Raw genomic sequence first — 16,656 nt, 5'->3', positions numbered from 1 at the left:
GCCTTTAGTTGGATTTTAAAAATATCCCCATCATCCAACTTCCCACTTACTTTTGCTACATTATATGCCCTTTCCTTGGCTTTCAGGCAATCCTTAACTTCCCTTGTTTGCCATGGTTGCCTAGCCCTGCCATTTGAGAACAACTTCTTCTGTGGGACGAATCGACCATGTGTAAAGCCCTTTCATGTGTCCCTCATGTGTAAAGCTCTTTCCACCACTGAGCACATCTATACGGAGCGCCGTCACAGGAAAACAGCATTGATCATCAAGGACTCCATTATGCAGAACGTGCTCCCTTCTCGCTGATGCCATCAGGAATAAAGTACAGGAGCCTTAGGACTCACACCACCAGGTTCAGGAACTGTTACTACCCCCCAGCCATTAGGGTCTTGAACCAGAGGGGATAATTTCACTTGCCCCATTACTGAACTGTCCCTACAACTTATGGACTCACCTTCAATGGCTCGTCATCTCATGTTCTCAATTTTTACTGTTTATTTATTATTAGTAGTAGTAATATTACTTTTTTTAGTTGGGTGCGACCTTTCATTGACCCTATTGAGTTTCTTGTATTTACTGCGATTTCCTGCAAGAAAATAAATCTCAAGGTGTATCTAGTGACATTCATGTACTCTGATAATAAATTTACTTCGAACTTCAACAGCTTTGGCAACCATAGCGATATCTCCAGTGGAGTATTCTAGGAGTCAGAAGTTCAGCAAATTCAACCTGCCCTTGATTGAAGAGAAAAGGTGCCTCAGCACTATTTTGGCAAAATACATCTTAACTGATATCATTAAAAGGGAATGATCCCAGTCATTGCAATTTGTAGGAATATGCTTAGCACAAATTTCCCATCAGAACAATAACCATTACCCCAATGAACTGCTGGATACTCACTGGCATCTCCTGAAAAGCGTGATGTAAATACAAACTCTTCCTTTTGTGCAGGCACAAGGATAAGATTTGCGGCCTTGGGGCAACACCACAGTCATGTAGTGGTTAGGTTGGGGTATTCCAGAGTTAGGAGTTCTGTAAGGAGTTTGAATGTTCTCCCATGACTGTGGGTGTCCTCCAGGTGCTCCAGTTTCCTCCCAAGGTCCAAAGACGTACTGATCGGTAGGTTGTAAATTGTCCTGTGATTAGGCTAGGATTAAATAGGTGGGTTGCTGGGAGGTGTATCTCAAATAAATATAATGTTACTCACCCTCCAGAAGTACTTTCTGCTTATATTCTTTGGGACGTTATCTTTGGTGTAGATATCCCCAACCAGTGGCCCGAAGCGTGTCCCTTGGGGGATGTATTCTCTGCTAATCACTCCAATCACCTGCAGGTCAGGACAGACAGGTTTGCTCAGGTTAACATGTGGAAAGCCAGGTTAGTGTCGCAGGCATTCAGTCAACAGCAGCAGGGTCAAAGCTATGGGTGCAGGTGGAAGCTCCAGTGCATTACTGAGGCAGTAATTATTGATTCATTAATTGGCTTATTTTGAGATAATGCACAGAACAGGCCCTTCCAGCCCATTGAGCCACTCTGCCTAGCAACTCACCTATCAAACCCTAGCCTAATCACGGGACAATTTACAATGGCCAATTAACCTACTAACTGATACGTCTTTGGACTGTGGGAGGAGACCGGATACCCAGAGGAATCCCATGCGGCCATGGGGAGGATGTACAAACTCCTTATAGAGGATGAACTGTGAACTTTGATGCCCCGAGTTGTAATAGCATCATGCTGACTGCTACGCTATCATGGCGCCCACAGAAGAGGTCATTCGGCCCACAATGTGGTGCTGAACTAGTTAACTTGTAATTAAATGCCTCACTGACCCCAAGGCACAAGAGATTTGACAGATGCTAAAAATCCTACGAAACACAGACAAACAGCTGGAGGAAATCAGTCAGTCAGGCAGCATCTATGGACGGGAATAAACGGCTAATGCTTTGAGCCAAGACACAAGACGTCTGCCTACACAATGCTCGCATCCTTCCAGTCTCTGCGTGTTCGTGTGCCATCAGAGATGCTGAACTTAGGGTGATCTTCAGAGCAATATGTTATGCATTAGCAAAGACATAGTGCTCAAATGTAGCACAGTCCAGAAGCAGGTTCTTCAATCTAACTGGTTCTCCCCAACCCAAGACGCAAATCTATGCTCAACCTATTTATCCACATTTGGATCATAGTCCTCTAAGCCTTTACAATCTAGGTACCAACCAAATGTCTTTTAAATGCTTCACCTCTTCCACTGGCAGCTTGTTCCATATACTCCTCACCCACTTTGTGAAGAGGTTGCTCCTCAAGACCCATTCAAACCTTTCCCCTGTCCCCATAAAACCATGCCCCTAGTTTTTGATTTCCTTTCCCTGGGAGAAAGACTCCAGTTGCAGCATCACTAATGGCTTACACAAGTGCAACATTATGTATTTGTTTTTTTATTTATTGAGCAACAGTGTGGATACAGCATTCAGGTACAGCAACCTCAATGGCTCGTCTCTCTCCAAGCTGCTCTGCCCCAATTTCATCCTAGCCTAAACACGGGACCATTTACAACGACCAATTAACCCACCAACCAGTATGTCTTGGGACTGTGGAGGGAAACCAGACAGTCACGGGGTGAACGTACAAACTACTTACAGACCATTGAGTGAACGTTACTGATAAACTCCCAATTATTCAGTACCTGATTGATCATGGCCAATGTGTCAGATGACTTGGGCACCACCCTGTCTAGAAATGATGTCACTTTCAAGGAACTAGGTATTTGTACACTGAGGTCATTTTGTTCTACAACACTCACCAGGACCCCACGCTTCATTCTGAAAGTCCTATCATGTTTTGATTTCCCAATACTTCACACATAAACCATTTTCATTCCTTGTCCCACTTAGTAATTGATCAACATCTCTTGGTAATCACTATCTTTTTATTTTATTGAGACACAGTGTGAAGTAGGCCCTTATGGTCCTTTGAGCTGTGCCACTCAATAGCCTGATTTAACCCTAGCCTAATCACGGAACAACAACAATTAACCTACCAACCAGTAAGTCTTCGGACTGTGGGGGGGGGGGGGGGTAAACCAGATCACCCAGAGGAAACCCACACAGTCATGGGATGTATAAACTCCTTACAGGCAGTGGGGCAGGAGTCGAACCCGATCGCCTGTACTGCAAACTGTTATGCTAACCACAATGCTACTGTGCATGCTACATGACAGTGTCCATGGTAACACCTATATTAGCTTCGTCAGCAAACCTAGGATTGGTCCATTGTTTTTACTTACCCCCCCCCCCCCCAGTCCACATTAAAGGCATTGATCTTGAGTGAAATGCGCAAAATGTAAATTTGTAGTTCACAGGAAGTTTGCAGTATTGTGAACTGTAGAAAGCACAGTGTCACACTGCAGCGGAACACATAGTTTGGATGGGCAGATAAACTGCAGATAATATTTATTTTGGGGAAATATGCAGTGATACTTTCTTGGTACAGAGATACTTCCTCAATTGGGAGAGCGGAAGCCCAGTTGGATGAGGGCTAACCAATCAGGAGGGAGGCAATATGGGGCTATAAATACCATCAGGCCAGATAAGAGAAAATCTGCAGATGCTGGAAGTAAAAACAATACGCACAAAATGCTGGAGGGACTCAGCAGGTCAGGCAGCATCTATAGCAAGAAGTCCAGTTGATGTTTCAGGCCAAGACCCTTCAGCAAGACCTTCGTCCCGAAACTATACTTTTCCCATCGATGCTGCCTGGCCTACTGAGGTCCCCCATCATTGTGTGTGTGTTGAAGATGGCATTGATGCCTGTACCTGGAGGGAAGCCTGAGGAGAGTTTATAAGCAGTTCTTTGGCTGTGCACTAATTTGGAATATCCCAATGATGTGCTTGCGTGCAATGGAAGTGTATCTTCCTTGCTCCTTATTCGATATACAGTATCTCCCATGATCTAATGACATTATCTTAAATATTCAAAGGCCAGATAGTCTGTTTTACACTAACTATTAATTCACAAAGTGACTGTGTATGACAACTACTAATGTGGGGAAACTGAATTAACAATCTCGTTGTAGGAAATCAGCATTATGAAATTAAACAGTTTGGATGTCAGCAATACCAGTGAATGGCAATGTTGCAACATCCTGCTTTAAAGATAAAGAATCATTTCATTTCTCTCTTTCATTTGAGTAATGGTTTTCAAGAATTAAAGGGGAACCAATGAATTCTCACAGATGGGTGACTTCTGTACCAATTTAATCTCCAGTAGTTGCTTTCCTTTTATATCTGTTGTGATGCCTTGAGTGAGTGGATGACACTCAATGTTAGATGAAGTGATTAGAACTGGGAAGAGTCGAGTCAACCCTGCAAGCCTGCTGGGTCACCCACTTATACCTTGGTGGCTCTTCAACTCATCTCCTTTCACCATCTTGGTTCCACATCCCTTGAAACCCTTCTCTTAAGAAAATGCTTTTCACACACGGAAGGTTCTTTTGATGCCAGAACCAGTACAGTGTTCTTGGAGGAACGTCAAAATTTCTCCCCTCTTCTCTCTGTTGTCACCCCTGAAGAGACTGACACTAATTTGGAATCAAAATCAGGTTTAATATCACCGGCATGTGTTGTGAAATTTGTTGACTTGTCAGCAGCAGTTCAATGCAATACATAATAAGACAAAAAAGAAACATGAATTACAGTAAGTTTATACATACATAACTTGTTAAATTAGATAAGTAGTGCAAAAATAGAAATAAAAAGGTAGTGAGGTAGTCTCCATACAGAAATCAGATGGCAGAGGGGAAGAAGTGTTTCCTGAATTGTTGAGTGTGTTCCTTCAGGCTCCTGTACCTCCTTCCTGTTAGGAACAATAAGAACAGGGCATGCCCTGGGTAGAGGTGGACCTTAATAATGGACATCATCTTTTTGAGGCATCACACCTTGAAGATTCCCTGGATACTATGGAGGCCAGTGCTCATGATGGAGCTGACTAAGTTTACAACTCTCTGCAGCTTACTTCAACCCTGTGAAGTCCTTCTCCTGCCCCTTCCTACTTTCACTGTGACTGGGACAAAGTAGAATGAGATTAATTCATAGAACACACATGTTCATGGGAAACACCTCACAATGATGATGATGAAGCCCCAGCTGATAAGGAGGTCCTGTTGTCTGAGGGAATTGAGAAGGATGGGAACTAGAGGATAAATAGGGAACAATCCCCCCCCCAAAGGGGGGGTGGATTCGATAGGATCTTTTAATAGACTCTTAGATATGTACATGGGGCTTAGAAAAATAGAGGGCTATGCGGTCAGCACAACGTTGAAAGCTGAAGGGCCTGTAATGTGCTGTAGATTTCCATGTTCCGTTGTTTCTATGTTCCCCCCAAATATTCATTAGATGAAGGGTCTCGGCCCAAAACATCGACTGTTTACTCTTTTCCATGGATCTGCTTGGCCTGCTGAGTTCCTCCATCATTTTGTGTGTTTTGCTTGGATTTCCAGAGTCTGTAGATTTTCTCATATTTGTACACTTTTAAGACCACATCATCGCATTTAATTGCGTTGAAGTTTGGAAGGTGAAGGTTACCCTGTTAATAGGCTAGTAGGAGGCAGGCTGGCAGATGGTTTCAGGCCAATACTGGTGGGAATTGAGGGGAGGGGGCAATCGGCAAATGGAGACCAAATAATGAAACATTGCCTGTTCACCCAGCTATAGCAAGTAATTCTCACCACATCAAGCAGTGATGCCATCATTCAGGAAAGCACTCCTACTTAACTGGAACACAATTAACTACAAAATGGAAGTAAGCAAGTAATGTGATGGGAACAAATCAATTGCACTGAGTCACATTTTTAGCATTATTGGTCCTCAGACAAAGAACATGAATGCGGTCACTCTTCCCTTAAGTGTGATACATGAAAGGAGTCAATTTGGAAATTGGATACTGAAACTACTTTAATAAAAACACAAAATGCTGGCAGAACTCAGCAGGCCAGACAGCACCTATGGGAGGAGGTAGTGATGACGTTTCGGGCCGAAACCCTTCATCAGGAGTAAAACTACTTTGATTTTTAACTGTGGCAATGAATGGAAGACGTTCATTGAGATGCAGAAACTGATGCAGACTGCAAGCAGGTCAGGCAGGGATGATGGCAGAGCAGCAATGGCTGGAATTTCTGGAAGAAATCGGAAGGCACAGCATATGTACATCCCAAAGAGGAAGAAGTATCGGAAGGAAAGATGACACAGCCATGGCTAACAAGAGAGGTCAATGTGGACATGATGGAGGATTACAAGTACCTGGGGATACGAATGGACAATAAACTGGACTGGTTAAAGAACACTGAGGCTGTCTACAAGAAGGGTCAGAGCCGTCTCTATTTCCTGAGGAGACTGAGGTCCTTTAACATCTACCGGACGATGCTGAGGATGTTCAACGAGTCTGTGGTGGCCAGTGCTATCATGTTTGCTGTTGTGTGCTGGGGCAGCAGGCTGAGGGTAGCAGACACCAACAGAATCAACAAACTCATTCGTAAGGACAGTGATGTTGTGGGGGTGTCTGAAAAGAGGATGCTGTCCAAGTTGCATGCCATCGTGGACAATGACTCCCATCCACTCCATAACGTACTGGTTAGGCACAGGAGAACATTCAGCCAGAGACTCATTCCACCAAGATGTAACACTGAGCGTCATAAGAAGTCATTCCTACCTGTGGCCACCAAACTTTACAACTCCTCCCTCAGAGTGTCAGACACCCTGAACCAATAGGCTGGTCCTGGACTTATTTCCACTGGGCGTGATTAGCTTATTATTATTTAATTATTTATGGTTTTATATTGCTATATTTCTTCACTATTCTTGATTGGTGCAGCTGTAACAAAACCTCGGGATCAATGAAGTATGTCTGTCTGTCAAAGCCAAAAAGAGAGCATATAATTGCACAAAAATTAGAGGGAAGTTAGAGGAATGGGTAGCTTTTAAAAGCCAACAGAAGGCAATAGAAAAAGTCATTAAGAAGGTAAAGATGGAATACAAAAGTAGGCTAGCCAATACTATTACAGAGGGTGCCATAAGTTTCTTCAAATACATAAAGTGTAAAAGAGAGGTGAGAGTGAATATTGGACTGCTGGAAAATGATGCTGGAGAGGAAGTAATAGGGGAAAACAAAATGGTGGACAAACCAAATAAGTATTTTGCATCAGTCTTCATTATGAAAGGCACCAGCAGTATGGTGGAAATTCCAGGTGTCAGGGGTCTTGAAGTGTGTGAAGCTACCATAACTAGAGAGAAGATTCTTGGGAAACTGAAAGGTTTGAAGGTAGATAAGTCACCTGGGCTAGATGGTATACACCTCAGAGTTCTGAAGAAGGTGGCTGAAGAGATGATGAAAGCATTAATGCTAATCTTTCAAGAATCACTAGATTCTGGAACGGTTCCAAGAGACTGGAGAATTGCAAATGTCACTCCATTCTTCAAGAAGGGAGAGAGGCAAAAGAAAGGAAACTATAGGCCAGTTAGTCATACCTCAGTGGTTGGGAAGATGTTAGAATATTATTAACAATGAGGTTTCAGGGTACTTGGAGGCACATGATAAAATAGGCCATAGTCAGCATGGTTTCCTCAAGGGATAATCTTGTCTGACAAATCTGTTGGAATTTTTTTGAAGAAATAACAAGCAGGATAGACAAAGGAGAATAGGTTCATGTTGTGTAGTTGGATTTTCAGAAGGCCTTTGACAAGGTGGCACACATGAGGCTACTTAACAAGCTACGAGCCCATGGTATTACAGGAAAGATTCTAGCACGGATAAAGCATTGGCTGATTGGCGGGAAGCAAATAGTGGGAATAAAGGGAGCCTTTTCTGAATGATTGTGGTGTTCCAAGGGGGTCTGTGTTGGAATTGATTCTTTTTGTGTTATATGTCAATGATTTGGATGATGGAATTGATGGCTTTGTTGCAAAGTTTGCAGATGATATGAAGATACTTGGAGGGGCAGGTAGTTTTGAGGAAGTAGGGAGGCTACAGGAGGACTTAGACAGATTAAGAGAGTGGGCAATGAAATGGCAGATGAATATAGTGTTGGGAAGTGTATGATCATGCACTTTGGTAGATGAAAGGGTTGACTATTTTCTAAATACAAAAAACTGGGGTGCAAAGGGACTTGGGAGTCCTTGTGCAGGTCTCTCTAAAGGTTAATTTGGTTAATTTGCAGGTTGAGTCTGTGGTGAGGAAGGCAAATGCAATGTTGGCATTCATTTCAAGAGGACTAGAATATAAAAGCAAGGATGTAATGTTGAAACTTTATAAAGCATTGGTGAGGCCTCACTTAGAGTATTGTGAATAGGTTGGGCTCCTTATCTTAGAAAGGATGTGCTAAAACTAGAGACGGTTCAAAGGAAGTTCATGAAAATGATTACAGGGTTGAATAACTTCTCATACAAAGAGTGTTTGGTGGCCCTGGGCCTATATTCACTAGAATTCAGAAGAATGAGGGGTGACTGCAGTGAAACCTATCAAATGGTGAAAGACCTTGATAGGGTGTATGTGAAGAGGATGTTTCCTATGGTGCAAGAGTCTAAAACCAGAAGACACAGCCTCTGTATAGAGGGACATCCTTTTAGAACGGAGCTGAGGAAGAATTTCTTTAGCCAGAGAGTGGTGAATCTGTGGAATTCTTTGCCACAGGCCGCTGTGGGGTCAAGTCTTCATGTATTTTTAAGCCAGAGGTTGATGGATTCTTGACTGATCATGCCACGAAGGGATACGGGAAGAAGACAGGAGACTGGGTCTGAGAGGAAAATTGGACCAGCCGTGGTGAAATGGCAGAGCAGACTCAATAAACATAAAGGCCAAATTCTGCTCCTATATCTTATGGCCTTATGGTAAGCAAAACAACCCAGGGCTGGATCTTATCACGTGAAGTAGTTCTTTACAGACGGTAGATGTGACTGTAGGGATGCCAACATTGCACTTTCTAAGTGGGGACTAGATTGTGAGCAGTGGTTGTTTTGGGTAAAATTCCAGCATTTCCCAACAATTGCTCAAAAGTGAATTTCTGTTAATTCCTATTAGTCTAATCTTGGTATTCAGTATTGTTACCATCACTGATTTCCTCACCCTAAGCACCCTGGGAGTCACCCTCAGGACAGAAAATTAACTGTGTAGACACACATGCTCTCAGTTGCCACTTCATTAGGTACACCTGTACACCTGCCCCCAAACGTAAATGTCTAATCAGCCAATCATGTGACAGCAACTCAATCCATAACAGCTTGCAGTCGTGGTCAAGAAGTCCAGTTGTTATTCAGGCAAAACATCAGAATGGGGAAGAAATGTAATCTAAGTGATTTAGATCACAGAATGATTGTTGATGTCAGACGGGGTGGTTTGAGTATCTCAGAAACTGCTGATCTCCTGGGATTTTCATGTCTCTGCAGTTTACAGAAAATGGTGGGAAAAAAAACCCAAAAAACATCCAGTGAGTGGCAGTTCTGTGGGTGAAAATGCCTTGTAAATGAGAGCAAGGTCAGAGGAGAATGAACCAGACTGGTTCACGCTGACAGGAAGGTTACAGTAACTCAAATAACCACGCGTTACAACAGCGATGTTTTGCATGATGCGCCACTGATGCACCATCAATAACTCTCTGAGACGTGAGGCGAGATATCAGCTTTTATTGACTGGAAGAAAGAACAAGCAGTAGTTAACCACCACACTGCATCCTGGAGACTGAGGGCTGGGCTCAGGCCTCAATCGCCTTTATACAGGGGTCAGTGGGAGGGGCCACAGGAGCAGTCAGCAGGGGGCGTGTCCAGACATGTATATGTAGTTCACCACAGCCACAAGGCATGGAAAGGAACAACACAACAATTGTGTGCAGAAGAGCATCTCTGAATGCAGAACACTTCGAACCTTGAAGTGAATGGTCTCGTCAGCAGCAGGCCACAAATATACTGTGCACTCTGTGGCCATTTTGTAAGGTACAGGTGTAGGTGATACTGAGGTGGTACAGGTGGTACTGAGTGTGCACGGTCCACTCTAACCAGGCCTTTCATTATTCTCAAGTTTCATTCCAATACCTCCCCCACCCACCTCAGCTATTTGAACTCCAATGCAGGCCAGGGACATCAAATGCTGCTCTTATATATTAAGCAGTTCACTCCTGGGATGATTCTTATGAAGCTCCTTCGGACACTTTCTGGGACCAGCACATCTTTCCTTTGACACAGCCTCCAAAATTGCTTCCAAAATTCCAAATATGGTCTGACCAATACTTTATAAAACCTCAGCAGTACATCCTTGTTTTTATACCCCACTCCTCTCAAAAAAATGTTAACATTGTATTTGCCTTCCTCAGTACTGACTGAACCTGCAAATTAATCTTAAGGGAATCTTGAACTAAGACTCCCAAATCCCTTTGACCCGCTGATTTCGGAATTCTCTCCCCATTCAGAAAATAATCTAGGTCTTTCTTCTTCCTACTAAAATGCACAACCCAACGTTGTATTCCATCTGCCTCTTGCTTGCCTCCTCTGTCCTTACCTGCCCATGTCCTTCTGCAGACTCCTTCCCTCTGTAACACTACCTGTTCCTTCGCCTTTCTTTGCACTGTCACCTGTCGTTAAACTAACAAGGGAAACTGATGATCAGGAATGTAATTGCAGGTTTCCTTCCTGATCATACTCCATGCTCACCTTGGAATATGTCCTTCTGGTTTAAGATGGTGCTGGCCTAGCAACTACTTACCGGCAGCAAAATACAAAGAAAACTACTAAGCACTTTATTAATAACAATCAGCGCTGTCATGGAGAAGTGTGCAGGCACAAGGCTAGGCTTGTGGAGGCAGGAGGAGACGAGACATACCGGAGGCAAGCAGAGCCCGGAGCAAGGAAAGTCCTGATGCCTGATCAATTTAAGCACCCGACCAGATTGAAAAAGTCAAGGTGTCAGAATCAGAGACAAAGCATGGACCTGTTCTGCCGGTTCTGTGCAGTTCTACTTGCTGCTCCAAGATGTTTACTGAACTCTGAGCTGAAACGAGGCTGTGGTCTGCTCCAGCTGCAGCAATGCCTGGCTTCATGTCTGTGGTCCCATGACGTTTTCTCGGCTCTGCACTGAATTGAGGCTGTGGCCTGCTCCAACTGCTCTAACGTCCGGACTTGTGTCTTTCATAAAACCTCAGTTCTGAAGCTGTTTGCTTACTTTTATTGTGTGCACATTTTTTCTCTTTGCACATTGTGTGTTTAACGCTCTTTTTTAACGAGTTCTTTTGGGGTTTCTTTCTTTTGTGGCTGCCTGTTAGGAGACGAATCTCAAGGTTGTGTAATGATAGCAAATGTACTTAGAACCTAGCACTGCTCCTTCATCATTGCTGCTTCGAAATCCTTGAAATCCCTGCCCAACAGCACTGCAAGAGAATCTTCAGTAACTTTATGAGAAACTCTGCTGTAGTTCAACACTTTGGCTCTTCACCAGCTTCTTAACTGCAATTGCAGATGGCTAGCACATTACAGCTGATCCTTCTAATGGTGCCCAGATCATCAAAAATTAATCAACGAATAGAACATGAAGCAATACGAACATAAACACAAGATTCAGCAAATGCTGGAAATCCAGAGTAACACAAGCAAAATGCTGGAGGATCTCGGCAGGTCAAGTGGCAACTGTGGAAAGGAATGAAGAGTTGACTGGGCTGAGACACCCCCACCCCATCAGGCCCTGATGAAAATCATTGAACAGTTCCACAAAAGGGCATTCGAATACAGTAAAGTTATTAAAATATTTCTGTGCATTTCTCCTCATTGTCAGCGTTTACAATTAAATAAATGGAACAACCTTCTCAAATTCAGACAGTCCTGATCTGAAGCAAGGAGCTACAGGTGTGAAAGGTGCCCAGACCCTCTCTCCAAAGCAGCAATGCTCTGTGAATGGATGAATGAAAAACCTTCGGGTGGAATGGGAGATGAGGTGAACAGCCATTAAACCACCAGACAAGTCACTTGCAATTTCCACATATGCCCAAGAGCCCAAAACAGGCTGAGGTCTAGTGAACACCTGATAAGTCTTTGTCCACCAGCTCATTTCAGCTGATTATTGCTTTTTATGGGAAACGTTTCAACACTTTATTCGATCTCATTCTCAGTCATCAACACTAAATTATTTTATTTGCCTACCTGGTATGAATTATTGGTAATCTCCTATCTAAAGTTTAACATTGAAATGAAGTTTCTTGGGAAAAGAAATACAGTTCTCAGTTTCCGGGCAATCAACTTATCTAGGCCAAAGCACACATTTTGCAGAAGAGTATCAGGCGTTCTTGAAATTACAATTCACATATATTTTTAGAATATGGTAACCTGGGTTTGTGTTACAAGTCCTAATGTCACAAAAATCATGATCACTGTAGTTGTGAAAGCAACTGTGAAAGAATCTGTAACATGTGGGCTAAGAAGAAAAAGAAAACATGAAAGTTTATCATTCGATGCGTAGAAAAGAATGAGCATTTTGAGTCACTTCCACCATTCAATACAAACATGATTGATCCTTTATCTCAAAATAATTTCCTACCCTCTCCCCATTACTCTCAATACCACCAATGCTTTAAAATCTATAATGTGAACACTTTATTGGTAGCTGCACAGTAGCATAGTGGTTGCAACAATGCTTTACATTTCCATTGACCTGGGATCAATTCCTGCACTGCCAGACAAAATTACTTTTAATACATTTCTTCCCCATTGTTTGGTCTGAACAACAACTGTCTGCATGTTTTTATGCCTTGAAGTGCTGCCACATAATTGGCTGATTAGATATTTGCATTAATAAGCAGGTGTACAGGTGTTCCTAATAAAATGGCCACTGAGTGTATTTTAGATAGATACAAATGCATGTGGATATATATCATTTATTTCCTACTTTTCTCTTTCACCAGGTCTTGATACTGGACTGCTCTCCTCAAATTTATTCAGTTATCTTGCTTCTGTGATGGAGACTAGAAAGACTGCAGGAAAGATTTACCAGGATGCTGGCTGGACTTGGCCCAAGTTACAAGGTGAGGTTGCAGACCAAGACTTAATTCCCTGGAATGTATGAGATTGAGAGATAGTATGATAAAGGTATATAAAATCATGACAGGCATAGACATGGTGAAAGCACATGGTCTTTTACCTAGTGAAAGCAAGAGGGTATGGGTTTAAGAATAGAAACAAGATATTTAACAGGGACATCAAGGACAGCTTCATCATGCAAATTGTGGTCATATATAGAATGAGCTGCTAGAAATTGTGGTTGAGGTGGGAGGAGTAGCAACAGTTTAAAAAGCCATCTAGATGACCAGATGGATAGGAGAGGGTTACAATACTGTGAGTGAAACATTGTCAGATGCGACTAGATCACTGGGCAACACAGTCACAATGGTTCAAACTTCAAAGTAAATTTATTCTCAAGGTACAGATAGAGTATGTCACCATATACAACCCTGAGATTCATTTTCTTGCAGGCATACTCAATAAATCCTTAATAGAATAATAACTAGAATAGACTACAATGAAAGACCACACCAACTGGGCGTCCAATCTGAGTGCAGAAGACATAAAACTGTGCAAATACAAAAGGAAGAAATAATAATAAATATCAAGAACATGAGATAGAGTCCTGAAATTGAGCCATAGGTGAACATTTTAGTGATGGGGAAGTGGAGTAGAGTTATCCCCTCTGGTTCAAGAGTCTGATGGTTGAGGGGTAGTAACTGTTCCTGAACCTGGTGGTGTGAGTCCTGAGGTTCCTGTACCTTCTTCCTGATGGCAGCAGCGAGAAGAGAGCATGTCCTGGGTGGTGGGGGTCTCTGGTGATGGACAGGTTGAGTAGGTGGGCTTGTTTCCAAACTGAACAGCTCTACAATGCTACTTTGCCACCATCTGAAGAAGTCCTAAATCTTACCCCCAAATCCTGAAACGGTGAACAGTTTCTAGATGCCCCACCCAGAGGAAACATCTCCCTAGCGTACAAACTGTTAAGCTATGTCAGAAATTTGCACAGTTCCATTAGATTGCCTCTCATTCTTCTAAACACTGAGATAAAGGTTGGGTTGACCTAATCACTCCTCATACAACAGTTCTACCATCCCAAGATGAGTGTTTGTTGCACTCCCTCTAAAGTAAGTATAGCCCTCCTTAGTTCAGTCTCACCAAGACACTATATAATTGTAGTGAGACATCATGGGCACCCAGAACCCTCTGTACGTCTACTCAGTTAATTGTCATGCCAATAACACTCGCCTTTCTGTTTTCCTGACCGTGGATAACTTCACATTTACCTATATCTGAATAGGGGAAATCAGAGGTAGGTTTTTCACAGAGAATGGTGGGTATGTGGGTACGCTGCCAGGGGTGGTAGTTGAAACAGATGCATTTGGGGCATTTCACAGACTCTTAGATAGGCGCATGGGCAATAGAAAAATGGAGAGCTCTGTGCAAGAGAAGGGTTAAATTGTTTTAAAGTAGGTTTAAAGTTCAGCACAACATTGTGGGCCGAAGGGCCTGTACTGTGCTGAAATGTTCTGTGTTCCATTCATTGATTTATTTTAGTGGATCTAGACATCAATAGCAAGACCAGCACTGGGTTTAGTTTAATGTCAGGTAAAAATTCCAACATGATTTATTAATGCTTTTCAGGGAAGGGATGGTGCTAGTCATTTCCTATTTGACGTACGTATACTTATACTCCAATTTACTCCAATTCTGGCCAAGTATTGCTGAGGAAAAAAAGATGGCCCAGTCACGTTCGATCAATTTCCAACTATGAACAGGAGCTGAAGTGAATCTTTGCACTGGAGATGTACAGCATTGGTCACTTAACTGGAGTCAAGCACCCCCACCACACACATTCCCATTAAGCACTTCCTTTCTAGTACAAGTTCTATTTGGGGCAGTGGTTCCAAACCTTTTTTATGGCATGGACCCCCTACCATTAGCTGAGAGATTCGTGAGCTCCAGGTTAGGGACTCCTGATTCAGTGTAAGGCTTCTGCTGCACTGTTCCATCAAAAACTCCTTGGGCATTTCTAACATGGGTAAACATCCTAGGTTCTGCACAGGGATGAATTGGGAAAATTATGGCATTCTTTGTCAAAAAGATACAAAGTGAAGTCAGGGTGGGGTTTAAAGTTGATCATTTAAAGAAGAGGATTTAATGATATGAAGGGGATAGAAGCTGAACTTTGCACTCTATATATTTTATTGTATCATGAACATCTACTGCAAGTAAATGCATTACATACATTCAGAACACTGTGTTTGAGATCAGAAAAAAATACAGAAATTACTTTGAAGCTGCAAGTCAGAATCAAGCCAGGACAGCAAATTTCTCAAATTATGATGAGTTCAGTTAATTTTAATCTGATTTTGAATGTGGCCATAGTTTAACATTCAACCATTAATCTTGAAAGGGACTTTCAAGGACTCTTCATCTTGTAGTCTCAATACTTATAGCTTATTTATTTATTTTTATTATTTTTTGTATTTACAAAGTTTGTTGCCTCTTGTACATTGGTTGAACACCAATGATTCAGTCTTTCATTGATTCTATTATGGTTATTATTTGATTATGGATTTATTGAGTATGCCTGGAAGAAAATGAATCTCAGGGTTGTTTGTGGTGACATTTATCTACTTTGATAATAAATTTGCTTTGAACTTTGAGTCCCAGAGACTCAGAGATGTTGACCTTCAAATGTTTCTCTCCTGCTTTGTGTTTATCCATGGTCCTTTATCTGCCATCCTTCAGCTACAGGAGACAATTTGCTACACTGCTGCATCTTCTAACTGACCTGATCTTACTGCCCTGTAAAACGTGTTTATTTAAGGAAAAGTGCTTTTTCACATTCTGTTCTTTATTAGTATATTTTCTACATCAAACAGCCTCCTGGCAATTTTGGTCTATATCCTAACTGAAGCCACTATATTTTTCCTGTAGCATAGACCAAAGATATGCACAATCACCTAAGTTTTATTTGTAAAATACTCTCTAACATAGAGCAGCTGGAATTTGGCATAATCAGTCAAAAGATACTTGGGGTCCATAAGTTTTTCTTAAACAGGGAATAATCTCCTCAGAGGAATAGTAAAAGAATCAGGGACACCAACAGGTAAGTGGCTTTTCACTAAATGTCCACCAGTGATCTTATGGAAGAAGACCCCCTGGCAGAGCTGTAGATGTTACTTTAACAGTTGTAAGTCAATTACCATATCCAAGCTGAGGGGTAGGGACTCTGGGTGTGGAGCTTTGGAAATTTCAACACAGGGACATACTTCTTCTTAAGCCCATTACCCCCACTGGGGCATGGGCCGCTGACAGCAGCTCACCAGCTTCCTCTGACCTGGGCCGACAAAAGTCTGATCAACCCTATGGCTTCTACTTTCTGCACATGACATCATACATCTTCTTGGTGAAGATCCTTGCTCTCCCAGGAATGAAGTAAATGGACGTAGCTCTGGGTTTTTACAGGATGGGGTTGCTAGCCCCATGCCCAACCCTCCTCCTTTTGCAGCCAGGCTTGGGACCGTCCATGGCAGAGTTCACAGAGGAAATGCCCCAGGATGATGCCCTTTTATCCCACCTCCCATACTTCAATAGCCAAAAAAATACCTATAATTAATTGAATAAA

At 42.5% G+C, this 16,656-nt stretch overlaps 1 protein-coding gene across 1 annotated transcript in view; it reads right to left on the bottom strand.

Annotated features, from left to right (window-relative positions):
- LOC132383566 (PR domain zinc finger protein 1-like) overlaps positions 1-16,656 on the bottom strand; it is a 75,214-nt gene that overhangs the window by 33,753 nt on the left and 24,805 nt on the right. The window contains exon 3 of the mRNA XM_059954707.1: positions 1,208-1,327. Within this exon, the coding sequence (XP_059810690.1) occupies positions 1,208-1,327 (120 nt within the window). The remainder of the gene's footprint in view (positions 1-1,207; positions 1,328-16,656) is intronic.

This window comes from Hypanus sabinus, chromosome 30, assembly GCF_030144855.1.
Source record: "Hypanus sabinus isolate sHypSab1 chromosome 30, sHypSab1.hap1, whole genome shotgun sequence".
NCBI classification, from domain to species: domain Eukaryota; kingdom Metazoa; phylum Chordata; class Chondrichthyes; order Myliobatiformes; family Dasyatidae; genus Hypanus; species Hypanus sabinus.
The sequence above is the reverse complement of the archived record's forward strand: the minus strand, read 5'-3'. Positions and strand labels throughout refer to the sequence as shown.